The following is a 27021-nucleotide window of genomic DNA, read 5'->3' as shown; positions in this document are numbered from 1 at the left end:
CACTATTTCTGTCAGCCACCTGCTCCTGTTCACCACACTTCTAACAAAGAGGCTTTTCCTATCATCTAGCCTCAACCTCCTAGGTGGAACTCATGCTCACTGCTACTGCTTGCATCACCTGCCATCACCAGGAAGCGTTTGGTTCTGTTGTGTTTATGACTACCCTTTGAAGTTTCTGTTAGCTCAAGAGGTTCTTAAAAGTTGATGGGTTGGTACTTTTTTTTTGGGGGGGGGGAGTGGGAGGTGGGGGGGAGGGGGTGGTGTTTCCTGGTTGGTTTTTTGGTTTTTGTTTTCTTAATTTTAAAAAGTATATCACTATTTAAACAGATCGACCCTGTTTTTCCATTTTTAACTGACAAATAAGGACAGTAAAAGAAGAAAATGCAAATCAGTTGAAATTAGTCTGGAACTTGGAAAGCAAGTATCTTGTACTTAGGATCTGTCTTTACCGTATAAATTATGGTTCATGAATTTACAGTATGATTTTGACTGTGGCCTCTTAAGAGAATCCAAATAGATGGAGTATACTTTTTCTTTTCAATGTTGGAGGTTGAGATTTGCCTAAATCTGGAGAACTGAATATGATATAGTTCTTTCATTTTCAGTAACAACTTTGAAAATTATATGTAAATACTTAATTCTGACTAATAGAACAGACATTTTAAGGACTGATTGTTCACTACATGAAATATCAAACTTAAGGAAATTTCTCATAAAACTACACAACTGCAGGTAAAGCACAGCAAAGGGTTAGCCATTCCCTAAAAGCATTCAGCCAACATGCTTTTAATTATCCCAAAGTGAAACCATTTGCAGATGTAGCAAGCAACAGGCTATATTCAATAACAGAAGTTGTATTTTTCTTTTTTTCTATATACCACAAAGTGATGCTACTGCAGAATAGTGAAAGCCATCTCCATCATATTTTATTGCATGTTGAAGCATCAAAATGTTTTAGGATTTCTACCCTCTGAACACCCTTTATCTCTGTAGTAGCTGAAGTCCTTTCTTCTCACTATCTTTTCCAGAAGCTTACTTGAATAGACTGTTTTCTTTGTAGAAATTTATGCTTTGTAACTACAAGTATAATAGCATTGTACTGTAGAAAGATCTTGTTCTTTTACATACACATACATGAGGAAATTTAAAAGGAAGTGTTATGGACTTTGTTAGACAGATTCAAAGTGCAGTTTAAACAAAAATGTTGCCCTAAAGAAACCAAGTGTCACTGGAATGCAACTCAAGATTTAGGTGAATCTCCATGTGATGTTTTTAATGTGCAAATAGTATGTGAGAGAGCCATAAAAGAAAAACAAGACCACAAAAAAGTTATCTTCAAACAAACACAATGTTCAACAGTTACACTGTTGTCCTCAGCTATATGATAAAGAATGGGTTTAAAATGGGTTTCACACCCATAGATATGACCAAAACAGAAAGCATTGTGGAGAACTCTAATCTGTTGCATTATTATCAGGAAAAAACAAAGCAAGAGTTTTGGCTTCAGGCAGAGGTCAACCCCATAAAGAAAAACGAGTATTAATTGTTCAATTTATCATCATGCAACCTTTTAAGCACTGAGAATATGCATTACAGTTTTAATAAGAAACAGATGTATCTAATTTATGCTGCCCTTTTAAATTACCCTAACATTTCCATTATATCACTATACAAAAATAAAATAAAATAAAAAAATCCCCAAATACCACTTGGCAGTTATTTTTGAAGTTAACATAAAACAATTCAGCTTTTTTTATTTAAATTGCGTGTTTAAAATTCAGGAACTAATTAACAGCTCTAAAAACCCAGAATAAAATCTTTGAAACACCTGAGTTTTTTTACTGAAATACTAATTTGGGAACCTACCCTCTACTTAAAAAGAAGTCTGACTTGTGCGCTACAAGACAGATAACTTCACTGATGTCAATCATACCATTAGGAGTGGTAGCTTTATCATTTTCATAGTAGCTCAGAAAACCACTTTCCAAAGTGCACCATCTTTTGTTGCAATCTATAATTAAAGAAATAATAGAAATATTAGAAAAGTTGGCATAATAATAAAATTACCTCTTCCTATAGAAGCTGCCTCCCAGGATGCATAGCTCTGTTGTAACAATAACACATTTACGATGAAATGTCAGTCTTACTGAATTCAGTGGGACAAAAATTCAATTTCTGTGTTGATCTACTTAACCTGTAGAAACTCTAGCACATGATAATTTAAGAAAAGAATGTTTCAAATGTAGCACACTTATTTTTACTTTATTAGTATATTAAATATTCAACTTCTTCATAAGTTAACTTTCCTGATGTACAGGGTTTTATTTCAGTTACTGTGCAACCTGATGGAGTAAGAGCTAGTACACAATACCACGCTACCTGTTTAACAGAAGAGAGTTAAGGAAGCAAAAAGAAAACAAGCTACAATGTTATAAAAACTGAAAGCCACAACAGCAATATATTCTGTCAAGAGCTGATAGCAAAATGAGTGAGTGAATAATGGTATGCAGTAGCAAAAAAGGGCTAGTCTCTTTCATGTTACAGGAGCTAGAGGCCAAAACCACGTCAATCTGTCTTCCACCGTTCAGTAATGCTTGGGTGTCCACTCAGTGTCACAAGACTAAGGAAAACAATTCAAACCTTTCAAACAGGCTAGAAAAAATAACATACATGCCAGAAGTTGTACCCATTGCACACTACTAGAAAACACCAGGAAAACACTACAAGTTATTTAACACAACTAACTTTAAAAAAAAAAAAAAAAAAAATTGCTATCACAATAGTAGGGGATGAAAAACTAAAGCACAGAAATATTAATAGAATACCACTTTCTAAGTGCATCAGTAGCTGAGCTCAATTCTGCCCTACTGCAGGTCCAAGTGTCAGTAATGAAATTGTACCGAATTTATTCCTGGATACTGGGGGAGATAAATGGATGCACCATAGACAGGCGGTAGCTATAGCCGTTTCAGGGTGGCGTGTTCACATTAGAATGAATTGGAGATCTCTCTCCTTGCTATTCACATATATACCTGGCAAGGGTAAATTCATTTATAACATTGTAGTTTACAGAATGCTAACATTTGTAGGGTGCTTTCAACATGTAACAACTTACAGTTGCTGAGCATAGTTAAATTACCCCATAAAGAATTCTATCTTCAGATAACTGTGAATTAGATATACTGGACTATGTAATAATTGCCATCTAGACTTTGGAAAAAAAAAGGTGGAGTAAAGCAATTTGCAGAGCAACTTAAAAGTATTACCTGGCATCTTTCATTAAGATCAAATGCCTTTTCCCTCTTACAGATGTAAAATACAGAATGTGACATAGCGTATTTTTGCTACTCATAATAATAATGTACTCATTCTAGCTTACATCTAGTTCTTAGAATATAATTTGGGGTGCACCATCCACAGAGAAGCAGGTTCTAAGGGAAAATACTCTGTTTATTTCTAAGTCTTAAAATCCTATACAGCTGCAAATGTTCTGGATAAAGTATTTGTGAGAACTAGTAGAATCACAGAATCATAGAATAGTTAGGGTTGGAAAGGACCTCAAGATCATCTAGTTCCAACCCCCCTGCCGTGGACAGGGACACCTCACACTAAACCATCCCACACAAGGCTTCATCCAACCTGGCCTTGAACACTGCCAGGGATGGAGCACTCACCACCTCCCTGGGCAACCGATTCCAGTGTCTCACCACCCTAATAGGAAAGAATTTCCTCCTTATATCCAATCTAAACTTCCCCTGTTTAAGTTTTAACCCACTACCCCTTGTCCTGTCACTACAGTCCCTGACGAAGAGTCCCTCCCCAGCATCCCTATAGGCCCCCTTCAGGTACTGGAAGGCTATTAGGTCCCCACGCAGCCTTCTCTTCTCCAGGCTGAACAGCCCCAACTTCCTCAGCCTGTCTTCATACGGGAGGTGCTCCAGTCCCCTGATCATCCTCGTGGCCCTCCTCTGGACTTGTTCCAGCAGTTCCATGACCTTTTTATGTTGAGGACACCAGAACTGCACACAATACTCCAGGTGAGGTCTCACAAGAGCAGAGTAGAGGGGCAGGATCACCTCCTTTAACCTGCTGGTCACACTCCTTTTGATGCAGCCCAGGACACGGTTGGCTTTCTGGGCTGCGAGCGCACACTGCCGGCTCATGATCATTTTCTCATCAACCAGCACCCCCAAGTCCTTCTCTGCAGGGCCGCTCTGAATCTCTTCTTTGCCCAGTCTGTAGCTGTGCCTGGGATTGCTCCGACCCAGGTGTAGGACCTTGCACTTGTCATGGTTGAACTTCATAAGGTTGGCATCAGCCCACCTCACAAGTGTGTCAAGGTCCCTCTGGATGGCATCCCTTCCCTCCAGCATATCAACCGGACCACACAGCTTGGTGTCATCGGCAAACTTGCTGAGGGCACACTCAATCCCACTGTCCATGTCAGCAATGAAGATGTTAAACAAGACCGGTCCCAACACCGATCCCTGAGGGACACCACTCGTTAACGGTCTCCAGCCGGACATCGAGCCATTGACCACAACTCTTTGTGTGCGGCCATCCAGCCAGTTCTTTATCCACCGAGTGGTCCATCCATCAAATTGATATCTCTCCAATTTAGAGAGCAGGATGTCGTGTGGGACAGTGTCAAACGCTTTGCACAAGTCCAGGCAGATGACGTCAACTGCTTTACCCTTATCCATCAATTCTGTAGCCCCATCATAGAAGGCCACCAAATTGGTCAGGCAGGATTTCCCCTTAGTGAAGCCATGCTGGCTGTCACCAAGCACCTTGTTGTTTTTCATGTGCCTTAGCATGCTGTCCAGGAGAATGTGCTCCAAGATTTTACCAGGCACAGAGGTGAGACTGACAGCTCTGGAAAAAAACAAACCAACCAACCAACCAATCCCACAAAATTCCAACAAAAAACAAACCTGCAATTTTAGTTAGCCAGTACTTAGTTGGGATGTTATGTGGTATTTCATCCATGCTACTTGCTATCTAGTTCTGTCTAAATACATATTTTAAATACTGAAATAAAAAGTGGGGGTTTGACCCTCAACTTTCCCTTTCCCATCCCCCAAAACCTATTCTACAAAATAGCGCACTACTTCAGTATTAATTAAAAAGTTACAACCCTCAAGGACGATTTTGGAACATCAAAGATGTTAACACAGCTCCATAGAACTTTTTACACTAAAAACGGAAGCAAAAAAAAAAATCAAACCTGAGCCTCTAAACCTCTAACCTTTGCTTTTTTGATCCACTGCATCATAATAGCACCAATATTTAAATTCTCTTCCTGCTGATCATCAACAGCTACTAATTAACAAGAATTTTCCTCAAAAGTCATGCACCCCTGCTAAAGCCACTGATGCTGCTATCATGAGAAGTACACACAGACTTGGCTTACTCTCTCCTGCACTGGAATGCACATAATGAAAAATTGGACTGTACTTCCAAGTGTTCTACCTCGTTCTCAAACTTGGGTTCAATTCACAGCACCAAACGATTTCTTGAGCGTCCTTTTACCATTAGAGCTCAGCCCACAAAGGGATAACAGTTTTCTGTGACAACAAACCAAGCATTTAAATTTTTAGCCCTTGGCACTAAAGGCAAGACTGACAACTGCCTCAGAGATTCGTAACACTGAGGAAGAACTTAACTCTAATTTAATATTTAGAGACCATAACACGATTCTGGCTTGCAGCACTTTCCAGAAAGAGCATAAAAAAAATAATAACACAAATCAGTAGATCAAAAGCCCAATGTCCACTGGGGCAGGGTTCAAAATTTAGACAAGTGCTGTAATCCCCAGTGAGAAAATGATGCTCTCTCTCTAGCCTAGTGAGAACTCAGTTCTCAGCAACTCAGAACTGCTTCAACAGGAGAGCTTTTCTCTTTTGTCTAGAACAAACAGCTAGGTCACTTTCTTTGTTAATGTGACCTTCTGATTTGTAACTTTACAGGCAGAAGAGGGAACTGAAACTGTATCTCCCACGCACTGGTAGAAAATATTTTTTTTTTGTTAAAGACAGTAAGAAGGGAACAAAAAAAGTATTACCACCCATTCCCAGCAATCTGTAGTATGCATATTTCTTATTGCTTCATGCTAATGAGGTTTTATAAAGGTAGAAACAGTTCTTGGTGCAGGGGAAATATATCAATAGAGAAAGGGAAAAAATATTACATGGCTTATGTTTTTAATAGCAAAAAACCCTCTTGTCACAATACTTCTTACAAATGGCTGAGATACATTAGTGCCTTGTCGTGGTTTAAACCCAACCACAAACCTCTTTTACTCACTCCCCCCCTTCTTGCCCTCCCCCTGCTTCTGGAGGGACGGAGAGGAGAATCAAAAAGAATGCAACTCCCACGGGTTGAGATAAGAACAGCCCAGTAACTAAGGTATAACACAAATCACTACTGCTACCACCAATGATAATAATGCTAAAGGAAATAACAAGAGGAAAGAATACAACACCTTAACACCAGCCGACCAATAACTCGCCCCACTCCCCCCAGCTGAGCACCGACCGATACCTCGTCCAACCCTGTAGTCCCTCTACCCCTTCCGGGTCCCTCCAAGTTACATCCTGGGCATGACGTGCTGTGGAATGGAATACCTCTTTGGTTAGTTTGGGTCAGGTGTCCTGTCTCTGCTTCCTCCCAGCCTCCCCTCCTCCCTGGCAGAGCATGAGGCTCAGAAAGTCCTTGGCCAGACCAAACATTCGAGCAGCAACTGAAAACATCGGCGTTATCACCACTGTTCCAAGGCCAAAAGATCAAAACACAGCACTGTACTAGCTCCTAAGAAGGAGAAAAATGACTGCTGCTGCTCAACCCAGGACATGCCTTCAGGCAAGAGCAGTTTCTACTTCAAAATTACAAATCAAAATTATTTTTTTTGCTGTTGAACTGTGTTGTTATTACATCTTCCTCCCTTTTTCTGTTTGTCATTTGTCTTCTTGAACCACAAATGGTCATGGAAACCTATCTTCCTATGTATCTGTATAGCACTCATCCCAGTCAGTCCTGACAAACATCAGTCCCGACAATTACACGGGTAATCCAAGATTATCACAAAACCACAGCAAACAAAACCGCTCCCTCAAAATCTCCCCAAAATAGACTACAAACTTTCAAAGCAGCTTCTTTTCTGTCCACTAAAAGCTTACATAGAAGACAGAATTCAGTTGTTTCTTGTTTGAGGGCTCACTCCCATTGCTTCTCCCCAGCTATACTCTACTACAAAAGAAAACATTTTATTACCATTTATAGCTAAATCTTAAATCTATACAGGTATTTACCACCCGATACTGTATTTCTGTCAGTGTTAAAGAGTCCAGTAGTACTGCCTTGCATCTGCACTCCACTTCTCTCAGTAGGATTATTATTTTTTTTCTACATGAATATAGATACCCATAAGACAGAAGACAAGGCCTGGACTTAGAGCAAGCAGACATGAGGTTTGCAATTACTCCTTTCATCCCTGAATAAGCTCAGTGCAGTTTCTGAACAACCCCCTAGAAAGTCCTGTCCAGCAGCAGTCCTCTGCCACAATAGGTCTTTGATAACAACTGCAAAATTTCTGGGAAATGCCTGTGATCAGGCACTAGTTCAATTGATCACCCAATACTTTCAAGAATTTGCACTCACACTAACATACACATTCTTCAAAAGTATATTTAAATAGGAGTTATCTGCTTTAGACTGCTTTAATCTCCACTAAGGATCATAAAGGCACACACCAAGAGAATACGGACAGAATCATACAAAATATGTATATACTGACATAGGATGCCATGTCAATATTTTAGGAGCAAAAACTCAACCACAAATCTACCCAGATTTTAAAAATCCGTATCATTTGTTTGCTTAGATGGAAAAAAAAAAATAGGAACACAACTGGGGAGAAAGAGGATTAAGAAAAGCTAAGAAAATTATCTGGTAACATCTCTCTCAAAACAAACATATCTACTGTGATATACACACATTTTCACCTCACGAAGTTCAATCTGGTGTAAGGTTGTCGGAAGTGTTCATTTCTACTTGGAATACTTTTAAAATTTGTGAGCTTGAGAAATATCCTTGGTCTTATCCATTTGGACTCTTACTAAAAAGTCACTGATACTTTTAAAAGATTTCTGGAATATTATCATTTAAGATTGGACACTCTCTTTTGGCAGTCAGTAGCATCCATTTAAATATAATTAAAAGGAGAAGTATTTCTAACTGATTTTTTATTTACTAGTTACTTGTTAAATGATCAGTCTTTCAGTAGTTGTGTTTTCTTCTGTCAACCACTGAATAAAGAGATTAAGACAATCAGTATTTTCTTTATTTAAAAGAGGTCTACTGAATCAAAAGAGGATGTTTCATATCAAAGATATTTTATCTTTCTAAAAGTAATGCTAGAAGTTAAAAAGAACCGTATTCATCCAACCATACATATTCATGTATTATTTAAACACATGAATTAAAAGTGAAATACCTTCTTTTAATTTCTTCTCTGTAAGAAGCTTAGCAGTATTAGAAGAAACTTTGTATAAGAATTCACAAAGGAAGGTGGAACGTGAAGAATCTTCAGAGAAGCCACTTTCAAAACAAGTATCATAGTTTGGGAAATCTGTTAAAAGACAAAGGAGTAACATACAGAACTTCAGTTATCAGTTATAACCATTTCCCCACAGGTCTTTAACTGCGTATCTGTAGATATGTAGCTGATTGTAACATCTTTACTACAATACATTTTACTGATTTATTTTCATAATTAGAGTAAAATTCTTACATACTCATCAAAAAATAAGTTCACATATATTACAACATTAACTGTCTACTACTGCTTGCCAATGCAATCTAATATGGCTTTCTTGTGTATTAAGCTTTTATTCTCATCCCTTATGTAACATACTTCAACAGAAGGCAACTGTTTCTCTTGAGGGCTAACCTAGAATTTAACCACCAACTCTCACAGCAGACAACGATTAGGAGAATCACTGCCAACCTGCAATGACCTCCTGTTTTCTGAAGAGAAGAACACTAAGCACCAGCACACGGTGACGCTGGCTTGGCTTGAAGGCTAACAGTAGTAAGGTAAAAAAACAAAACAAGCCAATGTCTCTCTATAGCCTTAAGATCATTTGAGAGCACAGCTAGCAAAAAAATAGAGCTGCATGTTTGCACAGTGACTGAGCTCAACATCCTACAATCCAGTGCCTGGCACTTGTATCAGAGAAATACCCAGGCAGAACGTAAGGGACCATGGTTGCTTCAGGAAGCGCTAAAGCATTTCCCACTAAAAACCTTTGTTGTTCAGCATATGCAGTGCTACTTTGCAGAATGACACAACAGAATGGAAAGTTGGATCAGCAGTATGTCCATAAGGCTGGCTGCAGGACTGCATAGCTCATTTTTTCCAGTGTAAAAGCTGCATGTGAACTTGCATACCCAGACTGCTTCAGCAGCCCTTTTAAAAGGGCTACTGTACAGCCCTTTTAAAAGGTAAGCTCAGGCATATTGATACTCTAAAATTTATTTATTTATTAAGAATAGCTTTCCATTTTCAAGAGCCTCATAAGAGTCACACAGTGCAATAAAAACATTGGCTTTCAAGGCCAAAGTTTATGATGTGCTTCAAGCTGTAACAGAAGTTGTGACTCAAAAAACCCAACAGTTTGCTGGGATAGATCTCATTACAGGTTCAAGAGGTGAGTTTTATTTTGGGATGAGAGTTTGTGAAAAAAACAGGTAAGTCTGTGTGCAGAAGGGGTAGGTATTAAATTAAATAATTTTTAAGAAAAAACAAAGTCCCAGATAAGCACTTTAGATACATGTTAACTGTATGTACCCATTTTTTTTCTGGTAAAAGCCTGATACTATTTAGCAGAACAGATGATGTTTTTCTTCTGTGTTATAAAGAAAGGTATGAGGTTTATGAGTTACCACGGGCTTTATTATTTCTTTAAGTCCTAAACTTGATGTCTGAGCAAAATAAAAGTAACTTGTATACAATTACATACACTGCTGAAGTACAGTTAACACCAGCACAACTCCCCTGCTATACCCGTTGTTCAACTCAACGCCCATTTTTCCTCTGAATTCCTTCCTTCCCTTTTGCTCAAAATAAAATCAAAAGATCAAAGGGAATTTACCCTACCTGAGAACTTATTATGGTATAGGAATTCCATCTGCAGTCTTTGTCCAGCTTTCTTGGCTAGTAAGTATGGAGTGCTGTAAACAGGATCTCCAGTGGCACACATAGCATCAGCCCCACTGAACAGCAACATCAGGGTTTCTAGCACATCTTGTTTTACTACAGCAGCACACAGGGCCTTATTGTGGAGAGGGAAAACAAGAAGCCTGTTTAAATTAGAAAGTTACTGGCAACAAGTACATGTCATTTAGATGCAAATCCTTTCACCTCATGTAGTTCCCCTGCATTTTCAAAGACCATAAACACTGAGAAGTGGCAGGAATCATCAAGTATGGTCTGAATCTAGACAAAAAGCAGAAAGAAAAAAGAAAAAAAACCAAAACCAAACAACCCCCCCCAAAAACCCCAAAACAACCACAAAATAAATTAAAAAAATTAAAACACACCCCCAAAACAAACTGAAACAAAAAAAAACCACACACACACAAAAAAAAAAAAAAAACACCAAAAACCCCACAAAAAAAACAAATGAACCCTAAAAACCTCAAATCATCAGCAGCCCAAACCTTGCATATGTTTTTGCCATGAAATTCAACAGGTATTAGAAGTCAGTCAAACAGACCTCAAAAATGACACAAAAACTAGTAATTACAATTGGCACTTTCCACTTTATAACTGTAAAGAATTTCTGTTACATGTGCAAAAGAAACATTGAGAACACATATTTTTTCATCATTAATTTCAGCTTGCTTAATTTCCAGTTAGCTACAAGCTACTATATGCGAACCTTGTTCAACTCTGTGAGAATGTGAGAATTTCTCACCTGTTTCAGAAGATGACCAAATTACACACAGATATCGTACAACACAGAAGTTATAGTATGGGCTTACCCATTCTAATATTACCTTATTCAACTGTTCCTTGGTTTTGTAGGGAAAGGGTGCTTTCCTAAATTTTCCGTCCTTGTACTTTTGTGTAATGAATGCTATCCTTTTTTCTGCAGGGGCATCCATATGCAGCTCTTCATCTGGAGGAAGATTTCCTGCCCAAAAACTGTTTGCCCTCTTATTTCCAATGATGATAAAAAGCTGGATAATATGCAAGGGAAAAATAAGCAAATAGCACAAACATGAAGTTAGCTTCTAAACAGTTTTCAGTGGCTTAAAGTTGAGAAAGAAGCCTCTCTCAGTCACTGTCTATGTCATCTATAAATGAATATTAAAGTCTGTAGTTACCATTTACCACCACAGCAAGTAAGCTTTACAAGGTGAACCAGTTATAATATTTCAATACATTATTACAGAACTCCAATAAAAGGTCAGAAAAGACTACCACATGTTTTAAAGAAAACACTGATGACTCAACACTCTATCAGTACCACCTTTTAATACCCCAATCAGCTACACTGGTAGCAGGAAGTTTCCTTTCCTTTCCCCTTCCCAATACTGCCCATCATGACTGCTCTCCAAAAGCATTTTACATTTTTCCCCCTCCAAAAACTATACGCTTGAAGAAATACTAAGAGGAATTGTACAGTTAGTTATCAAAACAAATGAATATTTTAAATGACACAAAGGTATGTTATTCCTGAAAACATCGTTTACTATAACAGCAGCATGATATTTATCACTATTATGTTCAGGGGGTTCGTGAATAAAGCAATAAATAACTCCTATTCGTGCAGTAGTTTTCAAGAGGGAACAAAGACAGTGTCACAATGTACCTCAATAAGTTCATTGCTCCAAATACTGGCATCCATTTTTAGACTCCGGACCTTTGAATCTCTTGGTCCTAAAGATCTGTGCTGTCCTGAAAATCCAAGAGTATTTTTACTTAACTAAAGCAGTGAAACTGGTTTTCTCTTCTGCTAAGATAACAAAAATAATTAATGAAGACAGATTTATTTTAACTGCTATTTGAACATAAAACAGAAGCACCATTAAGCCCCTATTTTTTTTTTTTTTTAAGAATGGGATTGCATTTGATATTAATGAATAAAGAAAGTGAGTTCTCTGATATATAACACTTCTATGAGGCCTTGTTTCAAAAGAAAATGTGGTGTTGTAAACTATTTCCCTGAATCTACTGCTTGACCACGTATCTGAACACAAAACATGATAAAACTAGATTTTCAGTAGTATCTGAAAAAGCTATCCCTACTGGCAGTAATATATGCCCTGATGTAACAGAATTAATATCCCAGATTTAAACACAGATAATTGTTATCCTTTGGCATCCCACCTTGCAAAACCCAGCCATTTCCCACAAAGTGCTAGTGTGTCTTAATTTCCACTAATTGTGAAAGATTATTCATCTGAGGGAAACCAATCACCACACAGACCTGTCACGTATGCAATCAAGTGTTTTAGAACAAGGATGACCTTAGTACAAGACAAAAAAGAAATAAAAAGAATGTTTGCTTTTTGTCAAATCTTTCACAAGGATGGCACTGTAAAAATGAAAAAAGGCAACTCAAGGACATACAGAGATATGCAAATATGACATTTTGTAGAACACATACAGTCTGTTATTAATTACCCTACCTGCGCACTTCTTACAAATGACAACACAGAGATTGATGGATGCCCAGTCAGGACTAGGAGCTTTACAGTCAGCACAGCTCCTGTTGGACTCATTGAACCAAATCTTCTCAGCTACTTCATAATCAGACAGAGTTTCTGCTATTGATTGCTGCAGTGCTTCAATCCAGTCCTGTTTCTCTCTTTCAGACTCTGCTGTAAAGCTGAAACAATTGACTTTTCTGTGTTATTGATCTTTATTTTAAAGCCCAATTAAACACAGTCTGTAGTCTCTTATTTATTACCTTTACACCCAAAATCCAAGTCAAAAAATCTTCCTCTACACAGATATAAATGCTAAGATGGAATGTATTATTTTGTATTTTCAGTCAATGAAAACTCCTTTGGTTTTGTGCTCAGTTTTCAACAATACCATTACTAGCACAAGCTACATAGATTTTGTAACATTCAAGCTACATTCCTTAGTTACTTTCAATCTTTTTATGTTGCCATGTACCAAACTGAAAGCCTGAACCTTAACAAAAGTGGAGAACGACCTAAAGAAGCAAAGACTTGGTGAGCAATGAGAACAAACTAACTATAACAGCCAAAAAATGCTTTTTATTTAAAATTACCTTTTTGAAAAATATAAATAATAATAAGCAAAAACCAACATGGTGTCAACTTAGAGAAAGTCAAAGAACTAGCCATCTACCATCTAGGAACAGATTCAAACCACTGATCAAGACTAATCTACCCAATCCTCTAGCTGACTGAGAATGAAAACATTTAGAAACAAAAATGACTTTAAATTGCTAAGATTTAGCAAATTTGGAAGAGCAAAGTGATTTCTTCTTCTCCTGCATTACTAAGATTTCTTTTAACAAACACTACAGCACATAACAAAGGGCTAATATTAGCACACACTTTTATTTTCCTAAAAATCATGACAAGTCACAGCATCAGACAAAGTGAAACTTTCCACCAATTTTAATGGAGGATTTCTACAAGGAATGGCATATTAGTCATTCTCTTTTTGAATAAAAAGCTTAATAGTGAATGGATTCAGCATTATTTTAACACTGGAGCTTATTATTCTTTAAGAGGGAATCAAGTTGTTAAAGTGACTTTTTCTTCTGCTCTTGCACAGAATGAACAAAGAAGGCTACATAAAAATATGAATCTGTGGGCATAGGATGTCTAGTCACAGAGATAAGGACATGAAGCACACAGCTAAACAAATGAAAGAAAGTCCTGCTTTTTAAAAAAATGCTGAGCATTCTTAATAAAAGCATTACCATTTCACCTAAACTAGGTAAGTCACTGCAGTATGAAACAAGTACTTTTAGTGCATGAGTTATTCACATATTTTCTAATGTAAATATTAAGGTTCTCACCTAAAGCTTTTATAAGGAGTAATTATTTCAAAAGATTGCTTTGCAGTCCGATCCACTTGTTTTACATTTGCCACGTTCATAGGGATTAAAGTGATACCAAATCCTGTCTTAAAATCCTATGGAAAAGACAATGAAAGTTCAGGTGTTTATCATTCAAGGAAAACATGTATAGAACAATTAAAATTATCATGGTTCAAAATTTGTCCAGCTATGCTTCTAATTGTTAGAATGACATTACTTGAGTCATAGGAGAAAAAAAAAAAAACACAAAAAAACACAGAGTAACTATCAAAAAAAAAAAAACCAACAGGTTAAATAACAAATTGCATTAAAATATGAATCCAAAGCTATGGCAGTATCTAGCTTATATCATGCTTTAGTAACTAAATAATGTTTATACGTGTAAATCTTTCTCACTGACAGCAGCTTTGCCTGCTTTTAATCAAACTTTTAACAAAATATGTATTATGTATCAGATTCTTTCTTAAACTATCAGTTGCTCATGCTTCTGCTATATGACATGAATTAAACATTTCAAAAACACTGTTTGACAAGAAGTCCTATACAGCAGCTAAAACAGACAAAGGGTTATCTGTGACTCAATTATTAGAAATACTAAGCATTTTTTGCCTTAAACCAAGAGAAATTAATTTTTTCCCCACATGGAAACTGTAATTAAAAATCAATCTTACACTAACACAGTTGGGAAAGAAAATGCTCAGCAAGCTCTTGTGTGGTGATCCAAAACACATGCATTTTGGAAAGACTGACAGGCACATAGGTTATTTCTGATCTATTCAGAACATCTCAAACTGATTCAGCTGCTCATATAATGGCAGTCACTTCCATAAGCTTTATTTCTGGAAATATTACCATACTTCTTGCCAATTGTAACTGCAACAGAAACAAAAACAAACTACATCACCCAAGCAAAAAGCCAAATGCACGTATCTTCACTGGCAAAGGCTCTGACTGCACCACCCAGGTCTTAGAAGGCAGATGCAGGGACTGTGAGAATGAAGACCTTGGGCTCACTGCAGGAGAGGATCTGGTTCAAGACCATCTCCAAAATCTGAACGCACACAAGTCTGTGGGACCTGATGGAATCCATCTGCGGGTCCTGAAGGAGCTGGCGAATGAGGTTGCTAAGCCACTGGCCATCATATTTGAAAAATCATGGCAGTCAGGTGAAGTTCCCGACGACTGGAAAAAGGGAAATATAACCCCATTTTCAAGAAGGGGAAAATGGAAGACCCGGGGAATTACAGACCAGACAGTCTCACCTCTGTGCCTGGTAAAATCTTGGAGCACATTCTCCTGGAAGGCATGCTAAGGCACATGAAAAACAACAAGGTGCTTGGTGACAGCCAGCATGGCTTCACTAAGGGGAAATCCTGCCTGACCAATTTGGTGGCCTTCTATGATGGGGCTATAGAATTGATGGATAAGGGTAAAGCAGTTGATGTCATCTACCTGGACTTGTGCAAAGCATTTGACACTGTCCCACACGACATCCTTCTCTCTAAATTGGAAAGATATCAATTTGATGGATGGACCACTCGGTGGATAAAGAACTGGCTGGACGGCTGCACACAAAGAGTTGTGGTCAATGGCTCGATGTCCGGCTGGAGACCAGTAATGAGTGGTGTCCCTCAGGGATCGGTGTTGGGACCGGTCTTGTTTAACATCTTCGTCGCTGACATGGACAGTGGGATTGAGTGCGCCCTCAGCAAGTTTGCCGATGACACCAAGCTGTGTGGTCCGGTTGATATGCTGGAGGGAAGGGATGCCATCCAGAGGGACCTTGACAAGCTTGTGAGGTGGGCTGAAGCCAACCTTATGAAGTTCAACCATGACAAGTGCAAGGTCCTACACCTGGGTCGGAGCAATCCCAGGCACAGCTACAGACTGGGCAAAGAAGAGATTCAGAGCAGCCCTGCAGAGAAGGACTTGGGGGTGCTGGTCGATGAGAAAATGAACATGAGCCGGCAGTGTGCACTCGCAGCCCAGAAAGCCAACCGTATCCCGGACTGCATCAAAAGGAGCGTGACCAGCAGGTCAAAGGAGGTGATCCTGCCTCTCTACTCTGCTCTCGTGAGACCTCACCTGGAGTATTGTGTGCAGTTCTGGTGTCCTCAACATAAAAAGGACATGGAACTGCTGGAACAAGTCCAGAGGAGGGCCACGAGGATGATCAGGGGACTGGAGCACCTCCCGTATGAAGACAGGTTGAGGAAGCTGGGGCTGTTCAGCCTGGAGAAGAGAAGGCTGCGTGGAGACCTAATAGCAGCCTTCCAGTACCTGAAGGGGGCCTATAGGGATGCTGGGGAGGGTCTCTTCGTCAGGGACTGTAGTGACAGGACAAGGGGTAATGGGTTAAAACTTAAACAGGGGAAGTTTAAATTGGATATAAGGAGGAATTTCTTTCCTGTTATGGTGGTGAGACACTGGAATCGGTTGCCCAGGGAGGTTGTGAGGGCTCCATCCCTGGCAGTGTTCAAGGCCAGGTTGGATGAAGCCTTCGGTGGGATGGTTTAGTGTGAGGTGTCCCTGTCCATGGCAGGGGGGGTGGAACTAGATGATCTTGAGGTCCTTTCCAACCCTAACTATTCTATGATTCTATGATTCTATGATCTTACTCTCTGCGAGATCACCGAGTTCACTCTCGCATAACAAGTAGCTGGGCATGGAGGGAAACATCTTCAGTCACATGCCTGTGCAAGCTGGCTTGTTCCTCTAGTACATAGCTCTTTAAATGCACATCACTGACAAGTTTCTCAGAAGATTTTCAAGTTTTGTGAGCACTGGAGCTCTCATGGAGAAAATCCTTCACAAAACTCTTTTCATTTCATTCCCCTACTTCAGGTATAAGCAAACACAAATATCATTTTAGCTATGATTGCTACGGCTAACTCTGATGTAAAACACACATATGGGTCTATGTGCAAATCAAAGTACTAATTATATCACAAGACACTGAGAGAATTATGCCCCAAAAGGCACTACAGTGTCCATTTTGATTTTTAAAATGCCATAATTTCCACTAACCAAACAGAATTGGGTAACTCAGCTTACCTCAATGTTTCCTTGCTAGACTTCTTAAGAATTTTATTTAAAAAAAAAAAATTTACATTACCTTTGACAGCAACTATGTGGAACCCGGGTGTGGATTTCAGCATAAAACTTTATAATAACTAGTAACCTTTCAACAAGTACCCTGGCTTAGTCACTGTTCATGTAATATATTCTTTTCATATTTCTACCTTCCTTCTACCTGCATATCCTGTAACATACACATTTTTATTCTTCTCTCTCATTTTCAGCCCCCACTCCATTTTCCTATAAATTAATGGTTTTCATACTGACACACCTGCCTTAGAAGCCAGTGGGGAGTTCTGTGAAGCCTACACAGTCCAAAATTCATCCTCAAAGATCAGTTCTATGGGAAATGAGTGGGCATAATAATCTCGTTTTGAGTATGAACTTGCCAGCACATTCTGCAGCAGTGAAGCATTCTTGAAGTCAGACATCACCAGTCAGAAAAGAAGAATGAAATTTAGCACAAAAAAAAAAAAAAATTATAGAAAAACCATTACATTTTTATCCCTACTAAAGTGCTTTAAATATGCAAAATAATAATAAAAATAGAAAAAAAAAAACCACAAACAAAAAAAAAAAAACAAAGGACAACCTTTAATTTTCTACAACTAAATGGTTTCCACTTGCGAGATGTAAACTGGATGAAGGTTTCATTTGTTGGTTATTTCAAATAATTTGCCTTAATAAGTCCTGATTTTAAAGGACAGGTCATGACACTATACTTGTACCTGAACAATAGTGCATTCTTTACTACATAGCAACAGAATGACTGCCAGAAGCTGTAGTTAACAGTAGTTCAATATAGTCTTAGGTCCAGATCAGAGTTTACTGAAGGTAAGTGATAAGTAATGAAGACTGAAATAATCATATTGAGCCGCATCAAAAGTTCACCTAGTACAGCAGCTTCCCTTTATGAACTCGCTATTGGCAACTGTCATAAAAAGAATGAAGTAAGAAAAAGTACATTCTCATCTTCCCAGATAAGCTTCCAGTCATCTAATGACTTCCAGCTCAGAAAGTTCCTGAACAAACAGTTACACGGAAAGCCATCACACTTACTAGCCATTGACAGCCACACCCTCAAGGAACTTAAATTCATGCTTTGCAGGCTCCACACTACTCTACTTCATTAATTTCCCAAATACTGATTATGGAAAAAGTAGTTCCTTTTGTGTACGCATGTTGGGATTTTTTTTTGCCTGGTACTGAGAATTTTATCACATCAAGTTAGAGAAAAGAAATGGTAACTAAACTTTATTGATCTATCTACTCCATTGTTTTCTTTCTTGAAAAACCTTTATTGTACATTCCCTTCAGTCTCTTCTCTTTTATGCCTTTAAACAGCTAGCTGTGCCCACTTTCCAAGCACGGCTCACAATTTACATCTGTTGAAGACAGACACTAACCTTCATTGTACTGAACTTAATGATGCAGAATTAAGAAAGCACTGTAGAAACGACAGACACCAGTTTTAAAGTCTTTACTGTTAGCTGGAGCACTAACCCTCCAAAATTTGCCAACTACCCAGTGTATGCACACTTGCATTGAAGAGAGGATGACTAGTATGTTTTCAATTAAGTGTGTAAGAACTTACAGTATCTAATTTCAGCATGAGGAATGTCAAGAAGGTTAAGAAATTAGAAGTGAGGAATATACTTTTCAGAGCTGAAGATGGTGGCAAACTAACCAATTTCATTCGTAAAGTAGAGTGAAGTTATTTTCATAATGGTTCAAACAAACTCTTTATGGTAACTGTACAGCACTTGGCATACACCAGGCTTTGTGAGTGACAGGGACACCGGAATCTGATTTTCAAGGTTCAGAACTATATGCTTTCAGGAGTATAGTCTTGTTCTCTCCTTCAGAAACACAAGTGGGAATTGGTACAGGGAAGAAAGAAATGCTCCTCTTCTAAAGATAAATTCATTCACTTTGAGTGCACAAGAGGACAATAGGGCCATTCAAGCACTATACAACATGCACTGACAGCAAGACCAAGCAGCATCTTTTCAGAATAAGAATCATCTTGCTTCTACAGACTGAAAGCTCATTGTTTCAGATAGATTAAACTGTTTTAGACTTTCTGACAAACAAAGAAAAGATTAAGGTTAAAAATATACAGAGAAAGCTGAGTTTCTGTTTGGTTTTGATAGAGATATGTCGTAAATGTCTATATGCTACCTTCAAAAGCTTGAGGAAAGGCTGAAAAATGGGTTGACAATAAGGGCTTTAAAAAAAAAAACAAACCAAACAAAAAACAAAACCCCAAATTGTTTACAGATATAATAATACATTAAAAGTATTCACTGAACAGCACAGTTATCTGAAGGCTAAAATTATTAATAGGGCAAAGTAGCGAACTATGAGATGAGTACTGAGTACTGGCTTTGGGGTAAGTTGTTGTTCCTTCCTGCGGAGAAATGATTATAGTTTGTTGAGTCCTGCTGTCATTATCACCCCTGCTGGTTTAGCAGTTATAATCATGTCTTTGGATGTGCTTTTATGAATCAAACATTACTTCCACAACATATAAACAAACAACAAAAAAATCTAACCGCAATCAGAAATTTCCCCTTACCCCTCACACAAAAATTCTTGGAAATAAATCCCAAGTTTTATTTTAATGGTTAACTAACTCTACTATTTTCACATTAGAAACAGCAGTCCATATTTCTATCTCAGTTTTTCTGCTGGAGGAACAAAGGTATAACAACAACAGCTGTGAAAAAAGAAAACTGCTGCCATGATTTCAAGGAAATATATTTCTACATATGCAAACATGCGTATACATACATGTAAATACATGTGTGTAGCATATTTTGAAGTACAGAAGTACAGAACTCTTTAAGTACAGAAATAGTACTGGTGTATGCTGAGAGCACAGCACTTCTGGAAACTGCGACATCAACTGAGTAGTCTCACTGCACATCAGTTTCCTTCCAGTGAATTCAGAGGTCATGGTTCCTTTGCTTTTATTTTAGTCTTCGGCTGTCAGATCTTGAGGTCACGCAGTATTTAAGGGTGCATGCGTACACACACAGAGAGACACATATATAATGATCCAAAACAGAGGAACAGCTAATACAAGATGACTGTACTGTATGTGAACATACACACACACACATATTTATATGTATTTATATATGCACATGCTTTTTTAACATTCATCTTTCTCATCATCCTACCACTAAGTTTCAAAAGGCACATATTTCTGACACTACTGTTGTCCTACTGCCCATACACAGAAGGCTCTTGACCTTTAATCAATACATCTCTGATCAGATTCCAAATTACAACCTTATGTATTTCCTTGAATTTACCTTTGCTATTTACAATTGCTCTTTAGTTTTACTTTGAGGAAGCTACCATGAACTTTGTGACAATTAGTCTAAGACTTACTCCTGAAAGATCTGAGAATTCCCTTAAAAATTTAAAGTAATTTAGACTTTTTCTTCATTCTAGCCTCATGATGTTTGATACCCTTCAAACAACCAAGTTATTCCAAAGAGATTAAAAGCTAGTAAGTAGAATCCTTCAGATAAAGCAATGATAGTTCCTTTTCCTCTCCTCTCCTCCTTAATTAGAGATATGTATTTCAGCCTTTTCAGCTATTAAGGCAGGCTAATTTCTGCAACAGAAAGGTGGAAAAAAATTGTTTCCATGTTAATGAAAAATTAAGATATTTATATATTAGAGTTTGAGGAACAGTGACTAGTAATGCAGAAATTGCTTTGATGATATTAATTAACTTCTCCACAAGTTTATATTGATTTCCTCTCCTTTTAAACTACACTTAGGCTTAGCCTCCCCAGTTATCTTCCATCAGGCTTTTCAAGTCTGTAGAGACTTACGTCCCTCATCACAGCTTAAAATCTTTTAATACTGATTTTAGGTGATCATTACATACCATAGATTGGAATAAAAAAATGCCCCAAGTAAAGACACATGTACTCTCTCTTACAGTCTTCCTAATGAGGTCTCAAAATGAAACCGCAGTGAAGCATATACTATATAATTACACACATACATACAAAATGATGTTAAAAGAACATGAAGTTTGTCACCTCAAGCCCTGATGAGCATGGAGATGTCAGAATTCAAGTTGTTCTGTACATGTTAACTCTGCAGCTTCATGCTCATCTGTTGTGATATGTTGAGGTAGTTACATTATCAATTTTAGGTTCTTTACTTAGCCAAGCTAAACTCCTGCATCTCCTAACAGAAACACCTGAAAATTATTTGAGTTAATATCACAAAATATTCTGTAGTAACAACCTGACATTCACGATTTTGGAGATTAAAAAGAAGGAAGAAAGCAAGAGGCAAGAAGGGACACTTACATTAGCTCTAGTAAGTGCCATGCAGTAGGCTTGATTGCAGTGGAATTGAATATGCTATTGGATTACATCATACTTCACATCATTATATTATAAAGGAACCTAGTACATGTACTTTGAGATGGCTCTATGATGAAAACCAACACAGAAGAAGCGGGGACAACCAAGCGATTTGTTTCAAAAAAACATTCTTGACCAATGCTCTATCATAGCTAAAACCTTAAGCGTTACTTTTCCTATAAATTACAAATCACTCTATAGAGATAGCATAGAAATAATTCAGAACCCTCACTTCAGTAGCTCTGTATTTTGCCGTATCAATAAAATTTTAAACCACTTGATTATGCACCATCAGGCCCATGACTTGCTTGCTGTATGTATGCTTTAGGACACATGATGACGAAAGCCCACTTCCTGTACAGGCTGCAAGATATTTATATATGAAAAAAAATTAAATTAAAAGGAGGATCACATAATTAAAGTAACTGAATACTATCCTGGAGAGTCAGGTCTTATCTTTGCCAATTTTTACTCTGTGTAAATCAAAAGCCTTCGCATTCAGTCATTTCACTGTACATTTTTCATTTCCAAGTACCTGACTTTATGCTCTAAGGATTGCTCTTGATTTGCAGAACTGCTGAGCAACCGGAAGTTCAGCCAAGCCCTGCGAAAGCAGTATTCTGAGCAGGTGTAGCCTGACAGAAAACTATTCCCTTCCAACCCTCCATAAAAGACAGTGAAAACAGAGAATGCAAAATATATGAATATTTGAAACTTTTTTTTTTCCTTCGGAATTGTGTGGTCATATGGAGGAAACAATCATGTTCCTTCACCTATCAGGAACTTATGAAATATAATCATTTTCCTCAAATAACCAAACACAGCAATTACTAATCATTTCCTCACAGAACGGTTCTTTACTGGTGAAGGATTCATTCTGTAAGGCACTTTTCAACCCTGTTCAATAAAAAAGGCACAGGTTACTCCATGAAAAGAAATTAAAATTATTAGAGTTACTAAGTAAACAATGCTCTGAATGAATTAGTGATCCTGAGGAAGAAAATAGTATAATATAGTATCTACTGCACAATATTAAATTCTATAAATTTGAGTGTCCAATTTTTCCATGTTTAGAGTAGGTACACAAATCTGTATTTGTAGTAACGTCATTTCACACAGATCTTCTTTGAATTTTCAGATTTTTAACTGAGTTCTTCCCAAATATGAAGTTTACATAATCACAGGAGAATCTGTCTCCCTATATAACACCAAGTAAGTTTTTATTGCAGATAGGTGCTTGGCTTCAATCAAATTCAACAAACTAGCAGCCACTGAACACCTCAGGTCTTAAGATTTAAGGAACCCAAGTCACAGCAGAGGACATGCAATCTCAGCTTCCCCACTCCCCTCTTCTCTAGTCCCACAAGGAAAGTCTTTAATGTATGGTCACAGTCAATTAAGACAAGATCATACGACCTGGAAAGTGATGTTGAAAGACACCAGTTACAAACAAATACATGCATACATAAACTAAAAGCTTCAGTTTCTTAGTCCTCTAAAACAAAGAAGATGACAACAGTGAGGAAAGAAAAAGTTATAATTCCAGATACTCAGAAGTTTCTCACTTGTGCAGAAACATGCTGAAATGGAAGACAGAGGGAAAAAAAAAAATGCATGCTGCAACCACACCTTGCTATTGCAAATAATCTGTATGCATGCCATTTAGTGATGGTCCAATAACTTTTTTTGTTATTTCTGAAACAACTGATGTGATCAGTTGCATGGATATAAGGAACTGAATTTTACATAAAGTTGTATATTTGAACACAAAGCACTTTAAAGATATTACTGGAAAATAGATTTTGTGACTTAAAGGTACATAGTCTTTGTATTGCTGCTTTAGGAAAATATTGAAAGGACTGAATTATTAACTATTCTATAATTCAGAGTTCAGCTGATGTACAGAAAGTGTGATTCAGGCCATACTCCATTCTGCATGCACATGCTTTCTTTTTCTTGTCACACAGCATATTAGGAAAGCAATACTCTCACATCTGAGGCACACAAGGCAGAATCAAGCATTCAAAAGCAAGCTGGTAACACTGCATACAAAACCTGCCTTGCTATCTTTCCCAAATACCCTGACAGATAACAAGCAAGAGACAAAACTGCTATCTTTGTTGCCAACCCCACCCTTACACGTGGAAAGACAAACAGAGACAAAGCTCCAATTTGAACATCTATGGTAACTTCTCTGCAGCATGGAACTCCTTCAGGAATCAGCATTTTATTAGCTAGAGAGAATAAAGCGAACTGCAGCCTGCCTGGGCTGTGATCTTTACTTCTGCTGCTTCCCAAAACACCAGATGACATAAAGGCAGTGCAGCAAAACAAACACATAAATAACATTCTAAGCCTGTCATGAGCAAGTACAGCCTATACTCAAAGCTTTCACCTTTCTTGTTCCAATAGCTGCTTATATCATTACCTCATACTAAAGAGACAATTGCGTTCCTTAGGATACACCCCTTGTAACACAAGGAAATTCATTCTATTTCAGAGTTCATTTCTTGCTACTCGCTTCACACCTTTTTCATCCTGGAGGGATGCCAGTTAACATATGAAAAACCTATTATTACCTGGAAATTCCTCAATTTTCCTCACTTTTATTGTTTGACCCCTTCCACCTGCCTATGGGAGAGGGGTTTTATTTGGTATAGTTTTGGGATTGTTCGTTTGTTTTGGTTTTGTCTTACTGAGATTTTTTTTGCTTTGTTTTGGTTTCGGGGTGTTTTGGTTTTGGTGTGGTTTTTTTTTTTTTTTTTGATTGGTTGGTTTGGTTGTGGTTTTTTGTTTGGTTGGTTTGTTTCGGGGGTGGGCAATGTTATTTTGTTTGGTTTTCCTCCCTATTTAGCTGAAACAGTTGTTCCTAGAGCCACCATAGCAAACTGACAGTTTTAAACACCTCCCTTGTAAGGAGCACCCAGAGCACCTTTTGTTAATACAAGGACATTTTTAAGCATAGCTATTACTATTGAAGTTTTAAAGTAGCCATCTGGACTCTTGTTTGGAAATTACTTCACAACCGGAAAGCTGCTTGGAGCATTCTCTGGAGATCAGAAGATCTGTGTGTTGTAAAAGTACCACGTACAGTTATGGTTTTCTGAATTCATTTCTGCCTTATTTTCTTGCTGAAGCTTAATGCACACACTGAAGATCTCATTAGGTATTCAGTCCAGACAAACTGCTAGCAAAGTGTTTGAACTAGAGGAAGGACAGACTGTGAACAGTTTTGTGATACTTCAGAAATCTGGAATACTGGTCATGCAAAATTGATGAACCTCTTCATAAACATTTTTGTACAGTTGACACTGGACAACAGAGAAAATTGATATGACACCTCCACTGGCAGAGATCCCCCAGTGAACCGAGAAAATCTCCAAATAATGGAGTTCCCGCTCTCCCCCAAATCTACCTGTAGAGATAAATATGACATCAACCACTAAAGAGCATCGCTTTTACTTATTCACTGCAGACAATAAGGTGCTAAGACAATTAGTCCTCACTGTACACATAAAAACTTCCTATTTACTACCTTATACTTTAGTAAAATTAAATTTACTTCTATATTACCCAAGTATAGAAAAAATTCATAATTTGTCATTTAATAGGTATTAGCAAAAGTAATATTTCCTGATGGAGAAAGTTTTCCAAAGTTTTTTTTACTCATTAATCTAATCTGTAAGTAATCTGCAAAATTCAAAATATTTACTAAGGACAATTAATTTTTAAAAGAGAAAGAAAAAGAAAATATTTCAACATTTTTTGGAATGCTGTCCAAACAGGATTAACTATGATGAGCATTTTCACATCTTAAAAAAATAAAAGTACTTATGGCTTTCCAAATACTCCAAGCATACTCCATTTTATCATAACTGGATCATTATGGGATTTCCCTGCTGATATTAATAAAACTGACAGTTTAGAGTTCTGATCCTATCAAACTGAATGGCCCTTCTGAAATTATTCAAATTCCAACAAAAAACACACAGGGAAAAAAAAACAAAAAACAAAAAAACAACAAACCCTTATGAGGAGTATTCTAATGAAATATGGATTTCACTAATAGTGCTTTTTCTAGCTAGGGAGATTTTAGACACCTGCTGTTCACACATTCATGAAAAGAAAAGTTTCACTTTAACAAGCTGTCCTGCGTTCAGCAGTTGCAGTCAGTTTTCTCCTTCTTAGTAGCTAGTGCAGCGCTGTGTTTTCGACTTCCATCCTGGGAACAGAGCTGATAACACCAATGTTTTTAGTTGTTGCTAAGTAATGTTTACCCTGACTAAGGACTTCGTGAGTCTCATGCTCTGCCAGGGACAAGGGGCAGCTGAGAGGAAGCACAGACAGGACATCTGACCCAAGCTAGCCAAAGAGGTATTCCATACCACAGCTCATCATGCCCAGGGAGGTAACTGGGAGTTACCCGGAAGGGCACGGGCTCTCTTCGGGGGGGTCAGACTCGTTCAGCGAGTGGTATCATACTCTCTTCCCTTGTTATTTTCTCTTATCAATATTATCATTGGTGGTAGCAGCAGTGATTTATGTTATACCTTAGTTACTGGGCTGTTCTTATCTCAACCTGTGGGAGTTACATTCTCTCGATTCTCCCCAACCCTCCGGGAGCGGGGTTGGGGTAGGGGGAGAAGGAAAGAAATAGGGAGAAAGGGGGTGAGTGAGTGGACGAGCTGTGTAGCTGGGTTTAAACCACGACAGTTCTTTTGGCACCCAACATGGGGCACAAGGGGTTGAGATAACGACAGATCTGATCGGAGTGTGTCTAATCGTATTTTGTGATAAGCATTCATTGTTTAGATTAATAGTCACTCGTCACAATGCTGATTTATTGGCTCTCAAAGTTGCTCCTCTTGATCTCACACTCTCAGTATATCGTACCTTACTTAGAGCCGGTATTTGATGTGGTAGTGTTTTTTCAAGGGTGGCTCTTGGGCCAAGGTTCTTGTCTCATTGTACTTTATGGTAATGACTTGTAATACAATAGAATCATTGATCATGAAACTGATCTGGCTTATGTTCCCAGTGTGGTCACAACATTTATACTTTGGGAGGTATATAATAAAGGTGCTTAGCAATTACACATCTTTTTTCTCCTTCCTGGGTGGTCAACCTGTGAAAGAGACATTCTTTTACCCTCCCAGCCCGCCCCCCACCCCCGACCATTTACAGCATCATTTGAAAATTTTGAAGTTCTTGAATGGCCTTTTAATACTGTTCAGACCTGTTTGCTGATTGTGATGGGGATCACCATGTTGGCACGCATACAGAGTGTGCTTTGCCCACAACCATTTTGTCTGATTTCAAGAGTTAAGCAGAGTCAGGTTTGGGCCTTGTCTGGGGTTAAACGACGATATAGGAGGACCAAGAGATTTTCCCTGAGGCTGGACAGCCATGAGTGGCAGGGTGTGTGGGATAGTATGGGCAAGTATCTAGGTCAG

The 27021-nt window shown here is 38.1% G+C and overlaps 1 protein-coding gene across 5 annotated transcripts in view; it reads right to left on the bottom strand.

Annotated features, from left to right (window-relative positions):
• ARAP2 (ArfGAP with RhoGAP domain, ankyrin repeat and PH domain 2) overlaps positions 1–27021 on the bottom strand; it is a 139222-nt gene that overhangs the window by 59082 nt on the left and 53119 nt on the right. For all 5 annotated transcript variants that reach the window (XM_065699315.1, XM_065699324.1, XM_065699295.1 and 2 more), the window contains exons 10-16: positions 14073–14188; positions 12700–12899; positions 11880–11965; positions 11062–11244; positions 10160–10334; positions 8495–8629; positions 1867–2011 (exon numbers count right to left, since the gene is read on the bottom strand). In XM_065699315.1, the coding sequence (XP_065555387.1) occupies positions 1867–2011; positions 8495–8629; positions 10160–10334; positions 11062–11244; positions 11880–11965; positions 12700–12899; positions 14073–14188 (1040 nt within the window). The remainder of the gene's footprint in view (positions 1–1866; positions 2012–8494; positions 8630–10159; positions 10335–11061; positions 11245–11879; positions 11966–12699; positions 12900–14072; positions 14189–27021) is intronic.

Source organism: Lathamus discolor, chromosome 1 (assembly GCF_037157495.1).
Source record: "Lathamus discolor isolate bLatDis1 chromosome 1, bLatDis1.hap1, whole genome shotgun sequence".
Classification (NCBI taxonomy): domain Eukaryota; kingdom Metazoa; phylum Chordata; class Aves; order Psittaciformes; family Psittacidae; genus Lathamus; species Lathamus discolor.
The sequence above is the reverse complement of the archived record's forward strand: the minus strand, read 5'-3'. Positions and strand labels throughout refer to the sequence as shown.